Source organism: Solanum verrucosum, unplaced genomic scaffold (assembly GCF_900185275.1).
Source record: "Solanum verrucosum unplaced genomic scaffold, falcon-dt-bn FXZP01000277.1, whole genome shotgun sequence".
Lineage (NCBI taxonomy): Eukaryota > Viridiplantae > Streptophyta > Magnoliopsida > Solanales > Solanaceae > Solanum > Solanum verrucosum.
In genome coordinates, this window is record NW_026019945.1 from 78,370 (window position 1) to 96,883 (window position 18,514).

Consider the following 18,514-nt stretch of genomic DNA (forward strand, 5'->3'; position numbering starts at 1 on the left):
AGATGCACGAATTCCAGTATCCAATAAACAAAGAAATATTATCCTACCGCTGAAATCAATTTTATATTTAGTTCTTAATTAATTATAATAATTTTTTAAGATATTATATTTATTATTTTCAAACGAGTGATATGGTAAAATTCTTTAAAAATGTACAAAGTCAATAATGAACGAGTATTATTGGATAGATGGAGTATATTGAAAATACAAATATTATATTTGTCTAGTTTAAATAGTACTAGTTTTATTTTTTTATATTTAAATGACTTGCCCTGAATAATCATATATTATAAAATTATTGTTTTATTCAGAAAAGAATAGATTTGAGTATTAGATTAGAAAGAGAAAATAAAAAGGAAATAATTAATTATTAATAATTTAAAAGAAGAGGTTAGGGGTTTGAGGCAAATTTGGAATGATGCCGTCAGTCAGTGCAGTGGTGAATGAAGAATAGATAGAGATAGGGACAGAGATGGGAAGAGATGTAGTAGTATAGTGTAATGAGTGAGATGAGAGTTGAGTAGAGTAGATATTCAAATGTCAAAATGGCGCTGAGTATTTCCTTAATTCTTTTTTTGTCTGGACTGACTTCCATTTATGCAACACATGAATGATGATGAGTTTTCCCCTTTCAGGTTTTGAGTTTGGATCGCATTATTATATTCTTCGCTTCAAAGGTTTGTCTCCAGACTATGCATTTGCTACATCCTCTTGAATACTTATAACAACTTCTTCAACACAATCCAGTTTTCTGACACAATAATCGCAACAACCTTCTGCACTAAGATTTAGGACTTATCTCTTCAAACTTATTCTTCACTGCAATGTGAACGTAAATTTTTTAAATTATTGGAGGGTATGGGCTATGTGCACGAATTGAATGACATACATACCATACCATACCCTACCCTCAAGTAAATTAGAAAAACTGAAAACATCTAAAGCACAAGCTAAACGGGGAATATCTGTATGAGTTATCACTGAAAAAGCTTATGTAAGAAAACTCCACTTCTTCTTAACTTTCACAAGTTTCTACTCTGTTAATAATTTCTTTGATATCTGTTAGTAACACCAAATCTCCTCATATACAATTCTTTTATTCCTTTTGTGCACAGCATTAACAAGTGTACTTAGAGGGTTTGTCGCTTGAAAGAGAAGTTTCCTTTCATGAAATAATTGAGATTCGAATCTTGTTAGAGCAATGTATTTCAGTAGCTAGGAATGTCCATCCCTTCCACTGCATATTTCTTGGGAAGCTTTGGATAAACTTGTTCTAAGCAAAGTGTTTGATATTTGCATTTAGGTTCATGGTGATCCTTTAAAGACGTAGCTAAGTAGTCTGGCATCCATATCTGTTACCATTGTGGTTGAAGTTATAGGGGCTGTGGTTTAATATGCTATGGAACAATCAAACCATCAGAACTGTATTCACTTTGCTTCTGCTCAACAGTCAAATGCAGAATTTCAACCTGAGCCTCAGGTTCTTACAATGGACCCTCCAGATCATACACATCATAATTTAAAGGCTCCAAACAATAATTGTTCCGAGGCTAAGCCTGTGCTTAATTTCTCTCTACAAACAGGAGAAGAGTTTGTACTTGAGTTCATGCGTGATCGTGTTAATCCCGGCAAAAATTATGTTCCCAGTACTTCGGGTGATCCTAGTTTTCCACAAGGTCACTTGGAGCTAAAAGGCATCTTAGGCATCAGTCATACTGTATGTGAAGATGGTTCAGACACTTCCATGCTAGCGATGGTTGAAAAAGGTCCAAAAGAATTTGAGAAACACAACTCTTCCTTACATGATGACAAAAATTACAATGGGTCAGTGGTATCAGTGCAACAAGTATCATCAGATTATAATAGTTTTGGTTCTCTTATGTATACCTCATCTGGAATATGTGATGATTCTGTGGCAAAGCTTAAGGCAATGTGTAGCTTTGGCGGTAAAATATTACCTCGGCCTAGTGATGGGAAACTCAGGTATGTTGGTGGGGAAACACGGGTTATCTGCATCAGGAAGGATATTACATGGAAAGTATTGTGGCATAAAGCTGTTGCAATATATGATCTAACTCATATTGTAAAATATCAACTACCTGGAGAGGATTTTGATGCTTTGGTTACTGTGTCCTGTGACGAGGATTTGCAGAATATGTTGGAGGAGTGCAATGTCCTAGAAGATGGAGATATTTCAAAAAAACTTAGGATTTTCCTGTTTTCCATCTCTGACTTGGATGATGCTCATTCTAGTTTAACGAATTCAGATGCTGATTCTGAATTTCAGTATGTAGTGGCAATCAATGGCTTGGAAATGGGATCAAGAAATAGCTCAACTTTGCATTATCTAGGTTCTTCTTCAAACAACTTAGCTGAGTTGGATGGAAACAACATTGAGGACTCGAGTAGATCTGTTATGGGGTTTATTGGTGCGAGTAACTTACCTTCAGCTGGTTTTGATGACTCATCATTGATCACTAAATCTGCTAATCCTAATGTCCCTATCCCCTCCAGTGCTTATGACATTGATTTACGCATTCATTATGGGCAGAAGGAAAATTGTGATAACAGTAAGCAGCAGCAGTTCCAATTTGGTTTCAATTCTAATTCTCATTTCATAAATAATATTGAAGGTCAAGGCTCCCAAACACAAGCAAAACAATATGGACCTGCTATGTATAATAAAGCTTTTGTTCCTGAGTCTGTCACTTTAGCAGTTGATTCAACAGATTTAAGCTTCTCTGATCCTGTTCCACCAACTCAGAGGGGTTTCTGTTCTATGCAAATTCCAAGAGGGGAGGTAGAGTTGCTCAGCAGGTTATCAAAGTCGGATGATTCACACAATTCACAGTTTCTTGCAACTCATTCACGTGCAGATTTTGCACAACAAGAAATTCTTAAAGAATCCATTGACAAAATGCAAAATCGGAACATGAACGAGCAGCTTGTTTCTACTGAAAAGTCATTATGCTGTGCTCCTCAAACTGCAGCACATGATCTTGGAGTGCCTCTGAATTTGAAGCAGGTTATTCCAAATGCTGCAAATATGAAAAATGTTGTGCATGTGGATCAGGTTCCCGTAGCTAATCATCAAACAGTATGCACGGACAATAAGTATACGAACTTCTTAGTCAAGCAGACAGAGGATAGAGGATCAAGGCCAAACCCACTGCCCCATGTGGATGCTGAGAATCACCATGAAGATGGGGGGGATATTCATCTTAAAATTCATCAGGGCGATAGGGATGGCAGTAACTCTAACGAGAAATCTCAACCTTCAGATTGGACAGGGAATTACAGAGTGTGTGTTCTTCAAGGGGAACCATCTGTTGTGTTACCCAGGACTGAGCAAGGAGATATCTTGATTGATATTAATGACCGGTTCCCTCGTGATATCCTATCTGATATATTTGCAAAAGCTATACTTTCTAATAGTTCATCCGATATTTCTCCAGTGCAGCAGGATGGAGCTGGTATGAGTTTAAACATGCAAAATGAGGAACCAAAGCACTGGTCATTTTTTCAAAAATTGGCAGGGGATGAATTTGTTAGGAAAGATATTTCGCTAATTGACCAAGATCACATTACATTCTCACCCAGTCTCCAGAAAGTTGATGAAGAGCCTCCTTCAACAATCAACTTGGATCCGCAAAGAGATAGTGGTGGGGATGGTCCCAAAGAGCTGCCTCATGCACTTGGTGATGTTGATAGTCAACTTCAATTAGGGTTTGGTGCAACCCAGACAGAAGTTAGCGAGGACATCCATGATGATGTTATGATGGATAAATCTAAGGTGTTAGACATCGATTCTGAGGTGCGTTTCTCTGCCAATATGCTATTTAATAGAGCCTTTCTTAGTTTATATTGCTTGCCTAAGAATTCTTAAATCTCTTCTTCTCTTTAGGATGGGTTTAAAAATGTTGGACTGCCTCTAGGTCGTACACTTGCAGAAATTGACATCAACTCTCTGCAGGTAATCTTTCAAATTTTTCATTCTTAAATCTATATATTAGCGAGGCACATAAGAAATGCCTAATTTATGCGGCTCTTGCAACCTGTAGGGTGGTTATTGTGATGAAAACTACTAACAGTTGTAGGTTTGGATCTAATTTCTTGTGCTGGAATTTTCTATTTGCACCAGTCTGGTGTAGTTTAAATGCTGGCAATTGTGGATTCAGGGAAGGAAATAGATATGTTCCTGGAGTAAAAAGGCTGGGAGATGAAAGATTTCTGGGTTCTCAGTAAGGGAGGAGAGGCAGGGGACGACTTACCTTTCCGTTCAGTTGCATGCTATTACATGCAAGAAGGTGCAGTTTAGGAAAGAACTAGATATTGTTATTGAAGTTAAAAGGCTGAGAAAGGAAATGAGTTTAGGTAATCCTGAAGGGAGGAAAGGAAGGGAATATAATGTACTTTCCACTGTGGGAGAGCAGTGATATGTCTAACTACGAATATTCTGTACATTTGCTAGGATGAACGTTTGGGTAGTCAGCAGCTGGAAGCTTTTCATGTGCTAGGGAGAAGCTTCAAATTCATTGAATTTTCATTCCTTTCCTATTGCTCAGATTCTGAATTGATATGGTCTCTTGGATATCCTACCATCGCTTTACTGGCCCTCTTATTTCCCACTGTCAAACATACCACTATAAACTGGGAAGACAAGTAGGTGTAGGATCTGCTAAGTCATACATGCTAGCAATTCATTTCCATGAACTCTTTGCTTAAGAAGCCTAAGCTTCATAATTTGTACTAAAGAAAAGGGGGAGTGGACAAAGGAGTTCCAATAGTCCTCATTTTCACGTGGCTTACTTGCAGATCATTAAGAATGAAGACCTTGAGGAACTGAAAGAACTTGGTTCAGGTACATTTGGCACAGTGTATCATGGAAAATGGAGGGGAACAGATGTTGCCATTAAGCGGATAAAGAAGAGTTGCTTCACTGGGCAATTATCGGAACTAGAGAGACTGGTAACCTTTCTTAACTACTACTGATCCAAGCGGGTCTCCCCTTCTTTCTCTTCATAGGTCTAGTGCCTAAAGCATGCGTTAAACTCTATTTGATTAGCTACTTATATCTTCCCACTTTCCAGGCCATAGAGTTCTGGAGAGAAGCTGAGATTTTGTCAAAGCTTCACCACCCAAATGTTGTGGCATTTTATGGTGTGGTGCAAGATGGACCAGGGGGTACACTAGCTACTGTGGCGGAGTACATGGCTGATGGTTCACTAAGACATGTTTTGATCCGCAAAGATAGGTAGAACCCCACTAGTATTAGCTCTTAGATGTTTTTCACTCATTCCAAACAAATCAATACCTGGATCGTTAGTTTCTCCATGAACACGCAAATTAGTATTCACTCTCCTATTTTGAGCCTTGTTCCCCTGTTATGATATTATACTCACCTTTTACAGGCATCTTGATCGTCGTAAACGACTCATAATAGCAATGGATGCGGCATTTGGTATGGAGTACTTGCATTCTAAGAATATTGTGCATTTTGATCTGAAATGTGACAATTTGCTGGTGAATTTGAAAGATCCATCACGACCAATCTGCAAGGTCTAATCGTGATAGTATTAGTTTTTGATTACATGTTCTTAACCTTTTTTTTTTCTTTTTTTCTTTTTTTCTAATGATATTGAATTATCTATCCCAAAAAAATGTTCGAGTTAAGATTTCCTAATAAAGTATCTACCAGCAAGGCAGCAACTGTAAAATCAGTATCTGATATTGTTGTGATGGACTTGTTAGGTAGGTGATTTTGGTTTGTCAAAGATAAAGCGGAACACCTTGGTTTCTGGTGGTGTGAGAGGAACGCTACCATGGATGGCTCCAGAGTTGCTAAATGGTAGCAGCAGCAAAGTTTCTGAAAAAGTAAGATGCCATATCATATTTCTCTATTTATCTCACTTTAGGAAACTGAGAATTTCAAGTCTGGCTGTGTTGAACCAGGCGTTTTCTTTTTTAATCTTTAACTTGTACTCCGTCTGTCCCTATTTATGTGGCACACTTCCCTTTTACTCTATCCAATACCTTTTTATAATTAGAAACTACTGAATTTTAAAATTTCAGTTTTACCTTAATGAGGCGATTTATATCCACATAAATGTCTAAGTCTTTTTTTTAGACCACAAATTCCGAAAGCCTTCGAGATAATTCCAGATGGAGTAGTATCTTTTATAATTCAGAGATACCCCTCATTTCAAGGAAGAGGCATATCTTTTTTAACGAATGAGAAGCCTGCACAGATTACTATGGGATTTCGAGGACCGCTTAAGTTCAAAACTGTATGTGCTGTACTATTTCACTTCTTGGTCCTTGGAAAAAACAATCCCTGTGCAATTTCACAATTTTATCGCTTTATAAAATGATAGCCGTTCTCCTGTGTTAATTTTGATATTTTACTTAAACAATAGAAAATGCTAAAGCAATAACAGTTTGTTTGTCTTGCTTTAAGGATGGAAGTCATTTCCTCCTTAATTGCTCTTAATATGACCGCATCCTTGTCTCCATTTCAATCCTTGTGGACTTGATAGTATCATGGGAAGTCTCAATAGTCTTTTCTGATGTTTTCTACCTTTTTCATGGATAAATAGTTAGAGAGTTGGCATTTGTACTTCCTACATTTAGGTACTTATCTGCTTATGGGAACTTTGAACGATCTTCTTTGCTCTTGACTATTCAACAGGTTGACGTGTTTTCTTTTGGTATTGTCCTGTGGGAGATTCTCACTGGAGAGGAACCTTATGCCAATATGCATTATGGAGCTATTATAGGTCAGCTCTTTACTTTTCCATGTTGAAGTTTTAGCTTCTGTCAAATTGGCGTGTTATGAACTAGGATAGGTCTTAAACCAATTTGTATATCAGCGCAGAAACTACTTTTCTTTTTGGTTGCAAATCAGCATGCTAAGTAGGAAGTTGGATCTTGACTATTATGAGCTGGGTTATAGTGTCTTGAACCAATTTGTATATCCGTCAGTCATCTCTCCGGCAACTATTTGTGCATAAGCTCCTCACTAGCAATTGCTTAGGCGATGCCTCTAGTTATCATTCTAGTGTTCCTATCTCTCCAGCAAACAGCTCTACTTTTGCCCCAAGTTAAACATTGAATGTCTTGTTGTTCTGCCAATTCAAGTTGTGCTAATAACGTTGGGTAGATTTACAAAACCATATTTCTTTTTTATGATTAAGAATTCCTTTCGGTTTATAGTGCAAGAAACACTTTTTTCATTGTGCAGTTATCAATGTCTTTCTTGAGGAAAAAATTTCGCACACTATTTTTCTTTTTGATGATTGTGCGCTATTCCAGCAAGATCTTTTTTTTTTTTTTGAGAATAGTAACAGTTCTCTTTTCCAGCAAGATTTTGGTGTCAACTTTTATGTTTTCATAATAAGCAAACTCAAGTTGATTTCTCACTTTAAATTTGAGGAGGCCTATTACAATATCAAGAGAATACATGTCAAGATTCTATTTGTTTAGATTCATTGTACTGAATAAGGAAAATCTTATGGAATAGAAGTAAGCATCTTGGAAAAGGCAGTACTTGTCATTTGGTGGGAGATTGACTTTGATAAATAATGTATGGGATGACAATTTCAAAAAATTAAATAATGTATGGGGTGGTATTCAAACATATGTTATATCTCTTATTCCAGTCCCAACAAAGGTGGAGAAGAGATGAAACATGTTGAAGAGTAATTTCTTATGGGAAGAAAATTCTGGAAGGGGGAAAATACATTTAGTCAAATGGTCCACTATTATGAAAGATGAAGAGAGAGGGGAATGGGAGTAAAGTATCCAAGACATAACAATAAAAACTTATTGTGCATGATAGGGATGGGAAATTTTCAGTTGGAAGATTGTACAGAAAAAAATTGTCCTCACAGCCTGGGAACATCCCTGGACCTTGGGAAACAAATATGGAAATCTAATATCCCTACGAAAATCAAGTTTTTCACATGGAAGGTATGTAGAAGAGCATGTCTTGACTCAGGAGAAACTGAAAAAGAGAGGTTTTGAGATTGTCTGAAGGTGAAAGGAGGAAACAAAAAGTCATCTGTTTCTTCATTGTATAGTGACTTCTCAAGTGTGGCATATGTTTCTTAATCTCCTCCAAAAACCATGGGTGATGCCTGAGCATACGGCAGATCTTCTAACCTGCTGGATGAGGAGAGGAGGGAGTAAAAAACAGAAAAAATGGTGGAGCCTAGTCCCTTCTTGCATATGGTGGTCAGTCTGGAAGGAAAGAAATTATAGATGTTTTGAGAATATTACTAATCCAATGCAGAAAGTAAAAGAAAACTGCTTTAATACTTTATATCTTTGGTGTAAAGAAGAGGGTATAGATGAGGTAGAACAGCTAGTAGACTTCCTAGGCTCTCTGTAATAATGATTACTTGCACTGTGATTTTTTGATGGTTGACAGCATACCCACATTGCTGAGGAATACAACTTTACGTTGCTTGAAAAAAAAAAAAAGAAGCTTATTGTGCATGTGGCTTTTCTACTGCACCAACGTCCTTCTTCTTCTTCTTCTTCACCGATCCCTCAGGCGAAGCACCGACCAACGCCGGTCAGCGAGCAGCCGCGAAAACCTGCCGGAAACCGGGCGCCGCCGCCAATCCGTTCTTCTCGCCAGCAAGCAAAGGCGACGCCGGCCAGAAGCATCGCGAGGACCAGTTCCGACCGGTGAGCTTCTTTCTCTGTCCTCCGTTGTTCCAGTGAGGACGAAAACAACAAACAGGACCTCCAACTGCTCTGAGCAGCGAGCGGCGAACAGCCAACTCCGGCGCAGGCAAGGCAGTCACAGGTGAGTCCGACCAGATCTGGCCGGAAAAAACCCAAAGACCACCGAAGCCCTCCATCTTCACCGACCAGGTTCTATCGATCCTTTTTTTGCAGATTTTGTGATCTTGTTTTCTACATTGAAACCCTTCTTGTTAGGTATTTTAGTATTGCTTGGTAGGTAATCACACCCTAATTTCAATTATTTGAAGAGCATAGGAGTAGATTTTAGGGTTACCTGATTGTGCAGTGTGCAATACACTCTAATTATTTGGATTGTTTCAATTTTTTTGGCTGTTTCTGATTAGCATTTTAGCTCAGATCAGGGCTCCATCCTTTATATTTCAGATCAGTTCTTGCTTGTTTTTTTGTAGTTCAGATCAGTGCTTCAGTGTATAGTATAGTTGTGCTATCGTGTCTTTTGGAGAATACACTAGACTTGATCTTATAGTTTAGTTGCTATCTGGTCTGTTAGAGTATACACCTGTGGCAGATTTTTTTTTTTTTCTGTTTGAAGTGTATTCCTGTGTAGATTTTACAGTAGATTCAGTAGCTTTCAAGTGGATTTGGTATTTGATGGTGGTTTTGAGTCATGTCTTCGGTTGAGGCCGAGGACGAGGGAGAATAGTGGTAAGGGGGTTACGGGTTCCCATAAATTGAGGGTAGGATCTTGGAACATAGGTTCGCTAACGGGGAAGTCCTTAGAGTTAGTGAAAATTCTCAAGAAGAGCAAGATAAATATAGCTTGTGTCCAAGAGACTAGATGGGTAGGTTCCAAGGCTCGGGATGTCGATGGGTTTAAGTTGTGGTACTCAGGAGGTTCTAGGGATAGAAATGGAGTGGGTATTTTAGTAGACGGGGATTTGAGGGAGCAAGTGGTGGAGGTTAGGAGGATCAATGATAGGTTGATGTTGATTAAGCTAGTCATTGGAGGTTGTACTTTGAGTGTTATTAGTGCTTATGCACCTCAAGTGGGCTTGGGAGAGGAGGCCAAAAAGCTCTTTTATGAGGATTTGGATGAGGTAGTTAGAGGTATACCGACCACCGAGAAAATTGTCATTGGTGAAGATTTTAATGGCCATATCGGGGCAACTTCTAATGGCTTTGATGATGTTCATGGAGGCTTTGGTTTTGGGGAGAGAAATGGGGGTGGTACTTCGCTTCTGGATTTTGCTAAGGCTTTCGAGTTGGTGATTGCTAATTCATGCTTTCCGAAGAAGGAGAACCACTTGGTTACCTTTCGTAGCTCGGTAGCTAAGACTCAGATAGATTACCTACTCATTAGGAAGGGTGATAGAGGCCTCGTTAAGGACTGCAAGGTTATCCCAAGTGAAAATTGTTCTACTCAACACAAGCTTTTGGTGATGGATCTGGAAATTAAGAGGGATAGGAGGAAGAAGATTGTATCTGATCGACCGAGGATTAAATGGGGTGGCTTGACCCCTGACCTTTCGCGGGAGATGGGTGAGAAGTTGAGTGGGATGGGGGCTTGGAGTGGTAGCGGGGATGCGGACACCATGTGGAATAAAACAGCTAGTTGCATTAGGGAAGTTGCTTCAAAGGTGTTAGGGGTGTCAAGGGGTAAATTTGGTGGCCATAAAGGAGATTGGTGGTGGAATGGGGAAGTCCAAGGCAAAGTGGAAGCGAAGAAGGCTGCATACACAAAGTTGGTAGAGTGCGTAGACGAGGAAGAGAAGCGGACGCTTAAGAAAGTCTATAAGACGACAAAGACAGAAGCTAAGTTAGCAGTTACGAAGGCTAAGACGGCAGCTTTCGAACGCTTGTATGTCGAGCTGGGGGACAAAGGTGGGGATAAGAAATTGTATAGGCTCGCAAAAGCAAGAGAGAGGAAGGCTCGCGACTTGGACCAAGTGAAGTGTATCAAGGATGCGGAAGGCAAAGTATTGGTGGATGAGACCTCCATCAAGCAGAGATGGCGAAGATACTTTCACAAACTTTTAAATGAAGAAGGGGGCGGAGACATTGTGTTGGGTGAGTTGGCACACTCGGAAAGACTTCGGGACTTTGGGTACTGCAGGTGTTTTAGGATCGAGGAGGTTATACGTGCTATTAGTAGGATGAGCAGGGGAAGAGCGACCGGACCCGATGAGATTCCGGTGGAGTTTTGGAAGAGCACGGACAAGGCAGGTATAGAGTGGTTGACTGGGCTGTTTAATGTTATTTTTAAGACAGCAAAGATGCCTGATGAGTGGAGGTGGAGTACGATGGTTCCGTTGTATAAAAACAAGGGTGATATCCAGAACTGTAACAACTACAGGGGTATCAAATTGCTAAGCCATACTATGAAGATTTGGGAGAGAGTGGTGGAGATGAGGGTGAGAAGAGGGGTGTCCATTTCTGAGAATCAGTTTGGATTCATGCCGGGACGGTCGACGATCGAAGCCATTCATCTTATGCGAAGACTGGTAGAAAAATATAGAGAGAGGAAGAGAGACCTACATATGGTGTTCATTGACCTTGAAAAGGCCTATGACAAAGTACCGAGGAGTGTCCTCTGGAGGTGCTTGGAAGCAAAAGGTGTCCCGATGATATATATTAGGGCGATAAAGGACATGTACGGTGGAGCCAAGACTCGGGTTAGAACAGTTGGAGGTGACTCAGAACTTTTCCCAGTTGAGATGGGGTTGCACCAAGGATCAGTCCTTAGCCCTTTTCTATTTGCTTTGGTGATGGATGAGTTGACGCGGTCTATTCAGGAGAAGGTTCCGTGGTGTATGTTATTTGCGGACGACATAGTATTGATTGATGAGACGCGGGATAGAGTTAATGCGAGGTTGGAGGTGTGGAGACAAATGCTTGAGTCCAAAGGGTTCAAGTTGAGTAGGACCAAAACAGAATATTTGGGGTGCAAATTCAGTGATGCGTTGGAGGAGGCAGATATGGAAGTAAGACTTGCCACACAGATCATCCCTAAGAAAGAAAGTTTTAAGTATCTTGGGTCTGTAATCCAAGGAAGTGGCGACATCGACGATGATGTCACACACCGCATTGGGGTTGCTTGGATGAAATGGAGGAATGCATCTGGAGTCTTGTGTGATAAGAAAATTCCACCTAGACTTAAAGGTAAGTTCTACAGAGTGGTAGTTAGACCGGCCTTGTTGTACGGAGCGGAGTGTTGACCAGTCAAGAACTCACATGTTCAGAAAATGCAGGTTGCGGAGATGAGGATGTTGAGATGGATGTGTGGGCACACTAGGAGTGATAAGATTAGGAATGAAGTTATCCGGGAGAAAGTGGGAGTGGCCTCTGTGGTGGACAAGTTGAGGGAAGTGAGACTGAGATGGTTTGGACATGTGAAGAGACGGTGCGAAGACGCCCCAGTGAGGACCGGGGCTGGTTGTAGAGGGTACGCGGAGGGGTAGAGGTAGGCCTAAGAAGTATTGGGGACAGGTGATTAGACAGGACTTGGCTCAACTTCACATTACTGAAGACATGACTCTAGATAGGAAGGAGTGGAGGTCGCGTATTAAGGTTGAAGGTTAGTAGGGCTAGCGTGTTGTCCTTTCTTGCGAGGGTATGGGTTGTTAGCGTGTGTAGTAGTCTTAGCCTTGCACTTGCAGTTCTTGTATGTGATACCTATAGCCTTATGTTGTTTATTGCGTTTCACTTCTCTCATTGTTCTATTGAGGCTATTGTCTCCTCTGTTGATTATTCACTATCTTTCTTATTGGATGGTATGTTTTATACACTGTTTACCTCGCCTTTAACTTGGATTTGATGTACTTGAGCTGAGGGTCTTTCGGAAACAGCCTCTCTACCTCCACGAGGTAGTGGCAAGGTCTGCGTACACTCTACCCTCCCCAGACCCCACCTAGTGGGATTTCACTGGGTATGTTGTTGTTGTTGTATTGTGCATGTGGCTTTTGGAGTGATAATCTCAAATTATGTAACGGATTGAGACTGTTGTTCCAATCCAGTGATAGCTCCTAATGGTGTTGCAGTGTAGCAGCAAATAAGAGGGTTCTGGAAAGAGTCACATGAGAATACTTAATGAAAAATGGGCAATGCAGAAAAGATTAAACTATTAAGTGAAAAATGGTTGGAGGATATGACACTATAAGATCTTTTTCCAGAATTTTTCTCTCGTGAACACAAGGATTGCAGTATTGGTAATTGCTCTTCTGACAATGGATAAAAGTTGCAGTTTAGGAGTCAGTCTAATGATTGAGAGATTGAAGATGTTAACCCGCTGCTGCAAAAATTGACTTCAGTGGTGATTGTTGAGTGTTCAGAATATAATTAACTAATAAAAGTGTGTTCTCTCTAACAACTTAAGCTTTTAGATGAGATGGTCACACACTTCAACATGGTACCAGAGCAGGCAGAGGTCCTGGGATCGAACAACTTAAGCTTTTAGATGAGATGGTCACACACTTCAACATTGAGGATAGGGAGGACTCATACACTGGACAGCCAGTAAAGATGGGAGGTTCTCTGTTAAATCCTGTTATAAGTAGCTTCCTTGTTTATAGGTCAAAGCGGATTTGGAATTGTCTTTCATTCCAAGGCATAACTTGTATCCATGCGTTTCATAATCGTCCAGAGTTCGCTCAGGAATACAGCTATGCCTGCCCCCAAAATGTTGCAAGTTCAAGGATACAAAGTAGATGAATGGCCGGCTAAGATGATCCGTGAGACTAAAGTTCCTCCTAAATTGGCATGTTTGTATGGTTTGCAGCATGTGGTTGTTGCTGTGTTGCTTGCTTGACTCGATAAGCTACAAATACTTTGAATCAACCAGGCAGATTTTCATGCATTACTGTCTAATTTTGGCAAATCTAAGGCCCATTGTTCTTAGATTTATTTGGTTTTCATTCGGTGATTCCTGAGGGCCGAAAGCAATTGCTTAAGTGCTAGAAGCATCAGAGGATTAACAAATGGCAAAGGCAAAGCTGGATGTCGATACCATTATGCACAATCTTGTTTGCAACTTATTCCCTGGTTTAAACCTTTTTTTAATATGATGTTGACCCTTAATGCTATTCACCAGTTCTATTCTTCTGTCAGTTTGCTATTTTGATCAGGTTAGTCATTTTGATACATTCTAGATTTTACATAATCTTGTTTGCAACTTATGTCCCCGTTTGAACCTTTTATATAAATGTTGATCTTTAGTGCGATTCAGTGGTTGTATTCTTTTTGTGGATCTGCTATTTGATCAGGCTAGTCATTCTGATACATTCTTCCTCGTATGCAGGAGGTATTGTGAACAATACTCTTAGGCCAACAATTCCTAACTACTGTGATTCAGAATGGAGGTGCTTGATGGAGCAATGCTGGGCCCCAAATCCTGCATCTAGGCCCTCTTTTACAGAAATTGCCAGCCGATTACGGTTATTGTCGTCTGCTTCCCAGAACAAAACTACCGGTCAAAAGGCAACTAAATAATAGTTGTCTACCTACCTTCCACTTGTTTATGTGGAAATTAATTTATTTTGTTGAAGCAACAAGCGTTATGCTTGGGCATTTATATAAACAATTGCTCTACTTATATTTGCGTATCTTGTTCTGGAAAAACAAGAAAATAAATCTTTTATTCATTAACAATAACCCTTTTTGCATTCTAATCATTTCACAATTGAAAAATTCACGGCCCATTTTGCACGTCTGTCTGTCCTGTAGTGAAGAAATAATGCTGCTAATCTTCTGCTACCGAGGAAGGGAAAGTTCACAGTTGGGTATCAAAAAGTGATGATCCTATTGAAACTCTAAATTTTGGGTCAAAACAAGTGCATGTTATTAGATGTAAATGTAGAGAGAGGGAGCTGTAAAAATGCCATTGGTGCTGATGCTCAATAGGAACCACCAGTATTACTTTGGATTTGTCCATAAGTAGAGTTGTAAAAAGGCAGGTCAGTATTGTATAACCATTAGACTGAAAACCATTGAACAAGTAGCAGCAACCTCGTCCTCAAGGTTGTTCAATCCTAATTAAGGAAGGCAGTGAAGAGCATGATGTGCAAAGTAGTATCATTTAGTTGAAACCAAAAAGAGCAGTTGGACGGAATATTAAAAATGGTTGCTGTATAATAAAATTATGGTTGAAAGACATTGGGATTTTTGTTTGTTTATACCTAATAAAAATAGTCGATAAAAACAATACTCCCGTACATTATTGTGTGGCGTTGACCACAACTACAGACCTTATATATGCCCACACCACTGACACAAAGAGATGTTTTACTTAGATTGAATTGAAATAAAGAGGAGAAATGGAGTGCGTGTCTCCTTTCAAATCAGACATACTCAAAGGGAAAGTAGCACTATTGACCGGAGGCGGTTCCGGCATCGGCCTTGAGATCTCCACTCAGTTCGGCAAACATGGTGCCTCCGTTGCCATCATGGGACGCCGCAAGGCCGTCCTCGACTCCGCCGTCTCCTACCTTCAATCCTTTGGTATTCCGGTAACTACTTTTCCTCCTCCACTTTTATCCATACATGCTAATTATTATAATTAGGTCGTTGATCACATGCACAAAATTTTACATGATTCTCATTTTGATTTACCCTAAATTAAACCTATCTGTTCATCCCTGCTTCTGAATATACCTGTACAGCTGCGATCCCCTTTTTGCCAACATCATGAAACCCTTAACAACATGTTACCGCTTCTTTTGGTGCTATAGTCCATGTACCATCAAACATCAAAGGGGCAACTAGAGACTACCACTTTTATTTTCAACACTGATCTGCTCTACTCCGCTCCTCTCCTCTCCTTCACTTGTCTAACTTTCCTTTGCACATCCCCTAGGCAATTGGCTTGCAGGGGGACGTCCGCAAGCAAGAAGATGCAAAAAGAGTTGTAGAGTTAACTGTCAAACAGTTTGGGAAGCTCGACATTCTTGTTAATGCTGCAGCTGGCAATTTCCTTGTGTCTCCTGAGGATTTGTCTCCTAATGGCTTCAGGACAGGTTTGTTTCATAAGATTCAGTTTCGTATGTTTTAACACTCCACTACCATTCAAGTAGGATGTAGGAAGAAGAGGAAAAACAGACATGATTTGATAACAACTATTTATTACAGTCATAACAGCTTTCTTAAGATCTTCACATAATCATAGCCATTCCGAATGTTTAACCCTTGATGTTGTAGGAGATATTCTCTTCTAGTGGGTAGCTTGACTTAGAAATCGTTAGAATCTGCTCAATTATATTCTAACCTGCTTCTTCAAAATGGCTAGTCTCTATATTGAAGGTGATTCAAGGTTCAAAGGCTGAGAGCTTGGTTAAAGAAACTGCCTTGTCATGAGTGAAAAATTCCTTTTAAGACCTTCTGTGTTGTCAGCTTGTCTTACTATATTTTCCTAAAACAAGAGTAGAAGAGGAAAGTTTATTGTTTGTTTCTCCATTGATCTCTTGGGCTTATGGAAGCTTCTTGAGGAGGTTATGGAAAGAAGGTTGAGTGAGGGGAGTGCTTGTAGTAAAAGTGTATAGCAAGTCACTTTCCTCTCTTAAATTTGAAGTGAGGGGAAGGCTTTCACAGATTACATACTGATTCTTTTTGTATGATCATGATGGCTTTTGCAGTACTAGATATTGATTCTGTTGGTACATTCACTATGTGCCATGAGGCACTTAACTATATCAAGAAAGGGGGACCTGGGAGGAGTTCGACGTCTGGTGGAATGATACTGAACATCAGTGCTACTCTGCATTACACTGCATCTTGGTATCAAATCCATGTAGCTGCTGCCAAGGTTTGGAACTTTTGCTTCAAGCATAGTTTGTGTTCATTTTTATTGTGTTATTTATAACTCCCATTCACATCATCTCTCTGTACAGGCTGCTGTTGATGCAGTCACTAGAAATTTGGCTCTAGAATGGGGCACGGACTATGATATTAGGGTCAATGGTATTGCACCAGGCCCTATAGGTGATACTGCTGGCATGCGTAAACTTGGACCGGAAGAGATAAGCAATAAGAGCAAAGAATACATGCCTTTGTACAAACTTGGGGAGAAATATGATATTGCCATGGCTGCTCTGTACCTTGCGTCAGATGCTGGTTGGTATCTGATGCTTTTTAGCCTTGCACATAAATGATCTGGTTAAATTTTAAGATATTAAATATAAATTGAGATAGATGCATCTTGTCATTAGTGACATGGTTCAAATTAGGTGACAGACATTTTCCACTTCTACTCCCTGCTCTTGCCTCATCACCAGGTGCATGTCTAAGTTCTCTACTAATGTGACCAGTTAGTGTCAGTTTCTTGCTATGAACAGTTATTGTCAGTTCTTGCTATCCACTTGTGGCATCTCTCTTCCTGTTCCTTATACTGGGTTGAATTTGCAAATGAGGACTCACTTTTCCACTCTTTTTCTCTCACTGGAGGTTCAGACTGACTTGACTCCAACTACCACTTCTACATTGTTCTTCCGGGCAATATGTGCTGCCAATCAGTGTGGACCTAGTGTTTATGCTTTGGGCCTGGATAAATCCCCTGCTTTTGACTCCAATCTTGAATATTTTTTAATGGAAATTCATATTTGAACCAATTGCTCTTATCTTCGACCTTGAAAAATGTATGTTAAATTCCATATTTAAACCAAATTGCTTTTAGCTCTGGTCTTGAGTATGTGTGCAGAAGTTCACATCTGAATACATTGCTTTTAGAGCCGACCTAGAATATGTATGTGAAAATTCATTAGTATTGGTAATCGGAAGGACCTTGCATGCTGCTTCAATAAAGCAAATGATGCAGTGATGTCGGCTTCAAACCCGCCGTTACACATCCTGAACCTGCTCCTGCTTCCAATGAAAAGGAGAGAGAGAGAGAGCAACCATTGCTTATCCTGTACTTAAAACAGGTTGTGCTCTCTTGTTGTTGGCTTCTAGGGAACTTGTTCAACAATCTTCTGTTTTTACTGTGAGATAAGAGTGTGCCATACTTTGTAGTGCTTACATTGTTCGCAAACCTGTTATTACTGCTATGCCTCCTCAATTGTATTGGTTTTAAAATGTTTATACACAGTGCAATTGAAGAAAGCTCATTACATTACTGGAAAACATACTTTTTTCCCTGAAGAGCATGCATAATTCCCGAATCGTGCATTCATTTAGTGCAGCAATGTGGAACATCCACTCTACCTGCAGTTTTTGCTAAATCAAGACTTCAAATTAGAAACCCACAAATTGCTTCTTGCTTGTTGTAATCTCCTTTTTTCTTGTTTATGCTTCCTGTGTATATAGGCAAATACATCAACGGAACCATCATGCCTGTCGATGGAGGACTCTGGCTTAGCAGACCTCGACATCTACCTAAAGATGCAGTTAAAGAGCTCTCTCGAACAGTGGAGAAGAAATCAAGAAATGCACCAGTAGGAGTTCCTCCCAGTAAGCTTTGAGTTTATCAACTATACTTATTAGGCATTGTGGTTAAACAGCACATGGGAGCAATTACAGTGCAGTCGCAGCAAGGAACTTGTTGAAAAACTCTAGTATTATTTCTGGCTAGTGTCCATTGCCATACATATAAATAAATATACTAGGCTATTGGAAACGAGCTTATTAGCAGTTTAAGCAATTGGACAGCAAATTATGTTAGTACTTTGTTTTTGTTTTTGTGTACCATTCAATAAAGACAGATACCCAGCAAGTTTTAAGTCAAGATTTCCTGGGCTACACAATCAACAGACATCTGCAGCGGGTTGGAGAAAGGGAATATGGAACCATTGTTAAGTTAGTTGGTATTAATTAAAAGAAA

At 39.8% G+C, this 18,514-nt stretch overlaps 2 protein-coding genes across 3 annotated transcripts; both read left to right on the plus strand.

The window, feature by feature from the left end:
• The first annotated feature begins 1,473 nt into the window (after positions 1-1,473).
• On the plus strand, positions 1,474-14,203 carry LOC125808815 (uncharacterized). Of its 2 annotated transcripts, none has more exons than XM_049488479.1 (8): positions 1,474-3,814; positions 3,905-3,973; positions 4,816-4,968; positions 5,091-5,254; positions 5,412-5,559; positions 5,752-5,874; positions 6,689-6,776; positions 14,006-14,203. In XM_049488479.1, the coding sequence occupies exons 1-8, from the start codon at positions 1,490-1,492 to the stop codon at positions 14,194-14,196; spliced, it is 3,261 nt and encodes a 1,086-aa protein (XP_049344436.1). In that variant the 5' UTR covers positions 1,474-1,489; the 3' UTR covers positions 14,197-14,203. The 2 variants fall into 2 exon arrangements, with proteins under 2 accessions (XP_049344436.1, XP_049344444.1); XM_049488487.1 differs by lacking the exon at positions 14,006-14,203 and adding an exon at positions 7,659-7,827.
• Positions 14,204-14,925: 722 nt separating this feature from the next.
• On the plus strand, positions 14,926-18,386 carry LOC125840302 (peroxisomal 2,4-dienoyl-CoA reductase [(3E)-enoyl-CoA-producing]). The gene is made up of 5 exons (XM_049519267.1): positions 14,926-15,212; positions 15,560-15,719; positions 16,335-16,504; positions 16,590-16,812; positions 18,001-18,386. Exons 1-5 carry the CDS (start codon positions 15,021-15,023, stop codon positions 18,153-18,155), a joined length of 900 nt encoding a protein of 299 aa, XP_049375224.1. The 5' UTR covers positions 14,926-15,020; the 3' UTR covers positions 18,156-18,386.
• The last annotated feature ends 128 nt before the right edge of the window (positions 18,387-18,514 follow it).

Coding starts and splice junctions, on each gene's coding strand:
- LOC125808815 (XM_049488479.1), top strand. CDS start 1,490: ATGGACCCTCCAGATCATACACATCATAATTTAAAGGCTCCAAACAAT. Junction 3,815..3,904: donor TGTTAGACATCGATTCTGAG/GTGCGTTTCTCT, acceptor TCTTCTCTTTAG/GATGGGTTTAAAAATGTTGG. Junction 5,560..5,751: donor CATCACGACCAATCTGCAAG/GTCTAATCGTGA, acceptor TGGACTTGTTAG/GTAGGTGATTTTGGTTTGTC.
- LOC125840302 (XM_049519267.1), top strand. CDS start 15,021: ATGGAGTGCGTGTCTCCTTTCAAATCAGACATACTCAAAGGGAAAGTA. Junction 15,720..16,334: donor TCCTAATGGCTTCAGGACAG/GTTTGTTTCATA, acceptor TGGCTTTTGCAG/TACTAGATATTGATTCTGTT. Junction 16,505..16,589: donor TCCATGTAGCTGCTGCCAAG/GTTTGGAACTTT, acceptor CTCTCTGTACAG/GCTGCTGTTGATGCAGTCAC.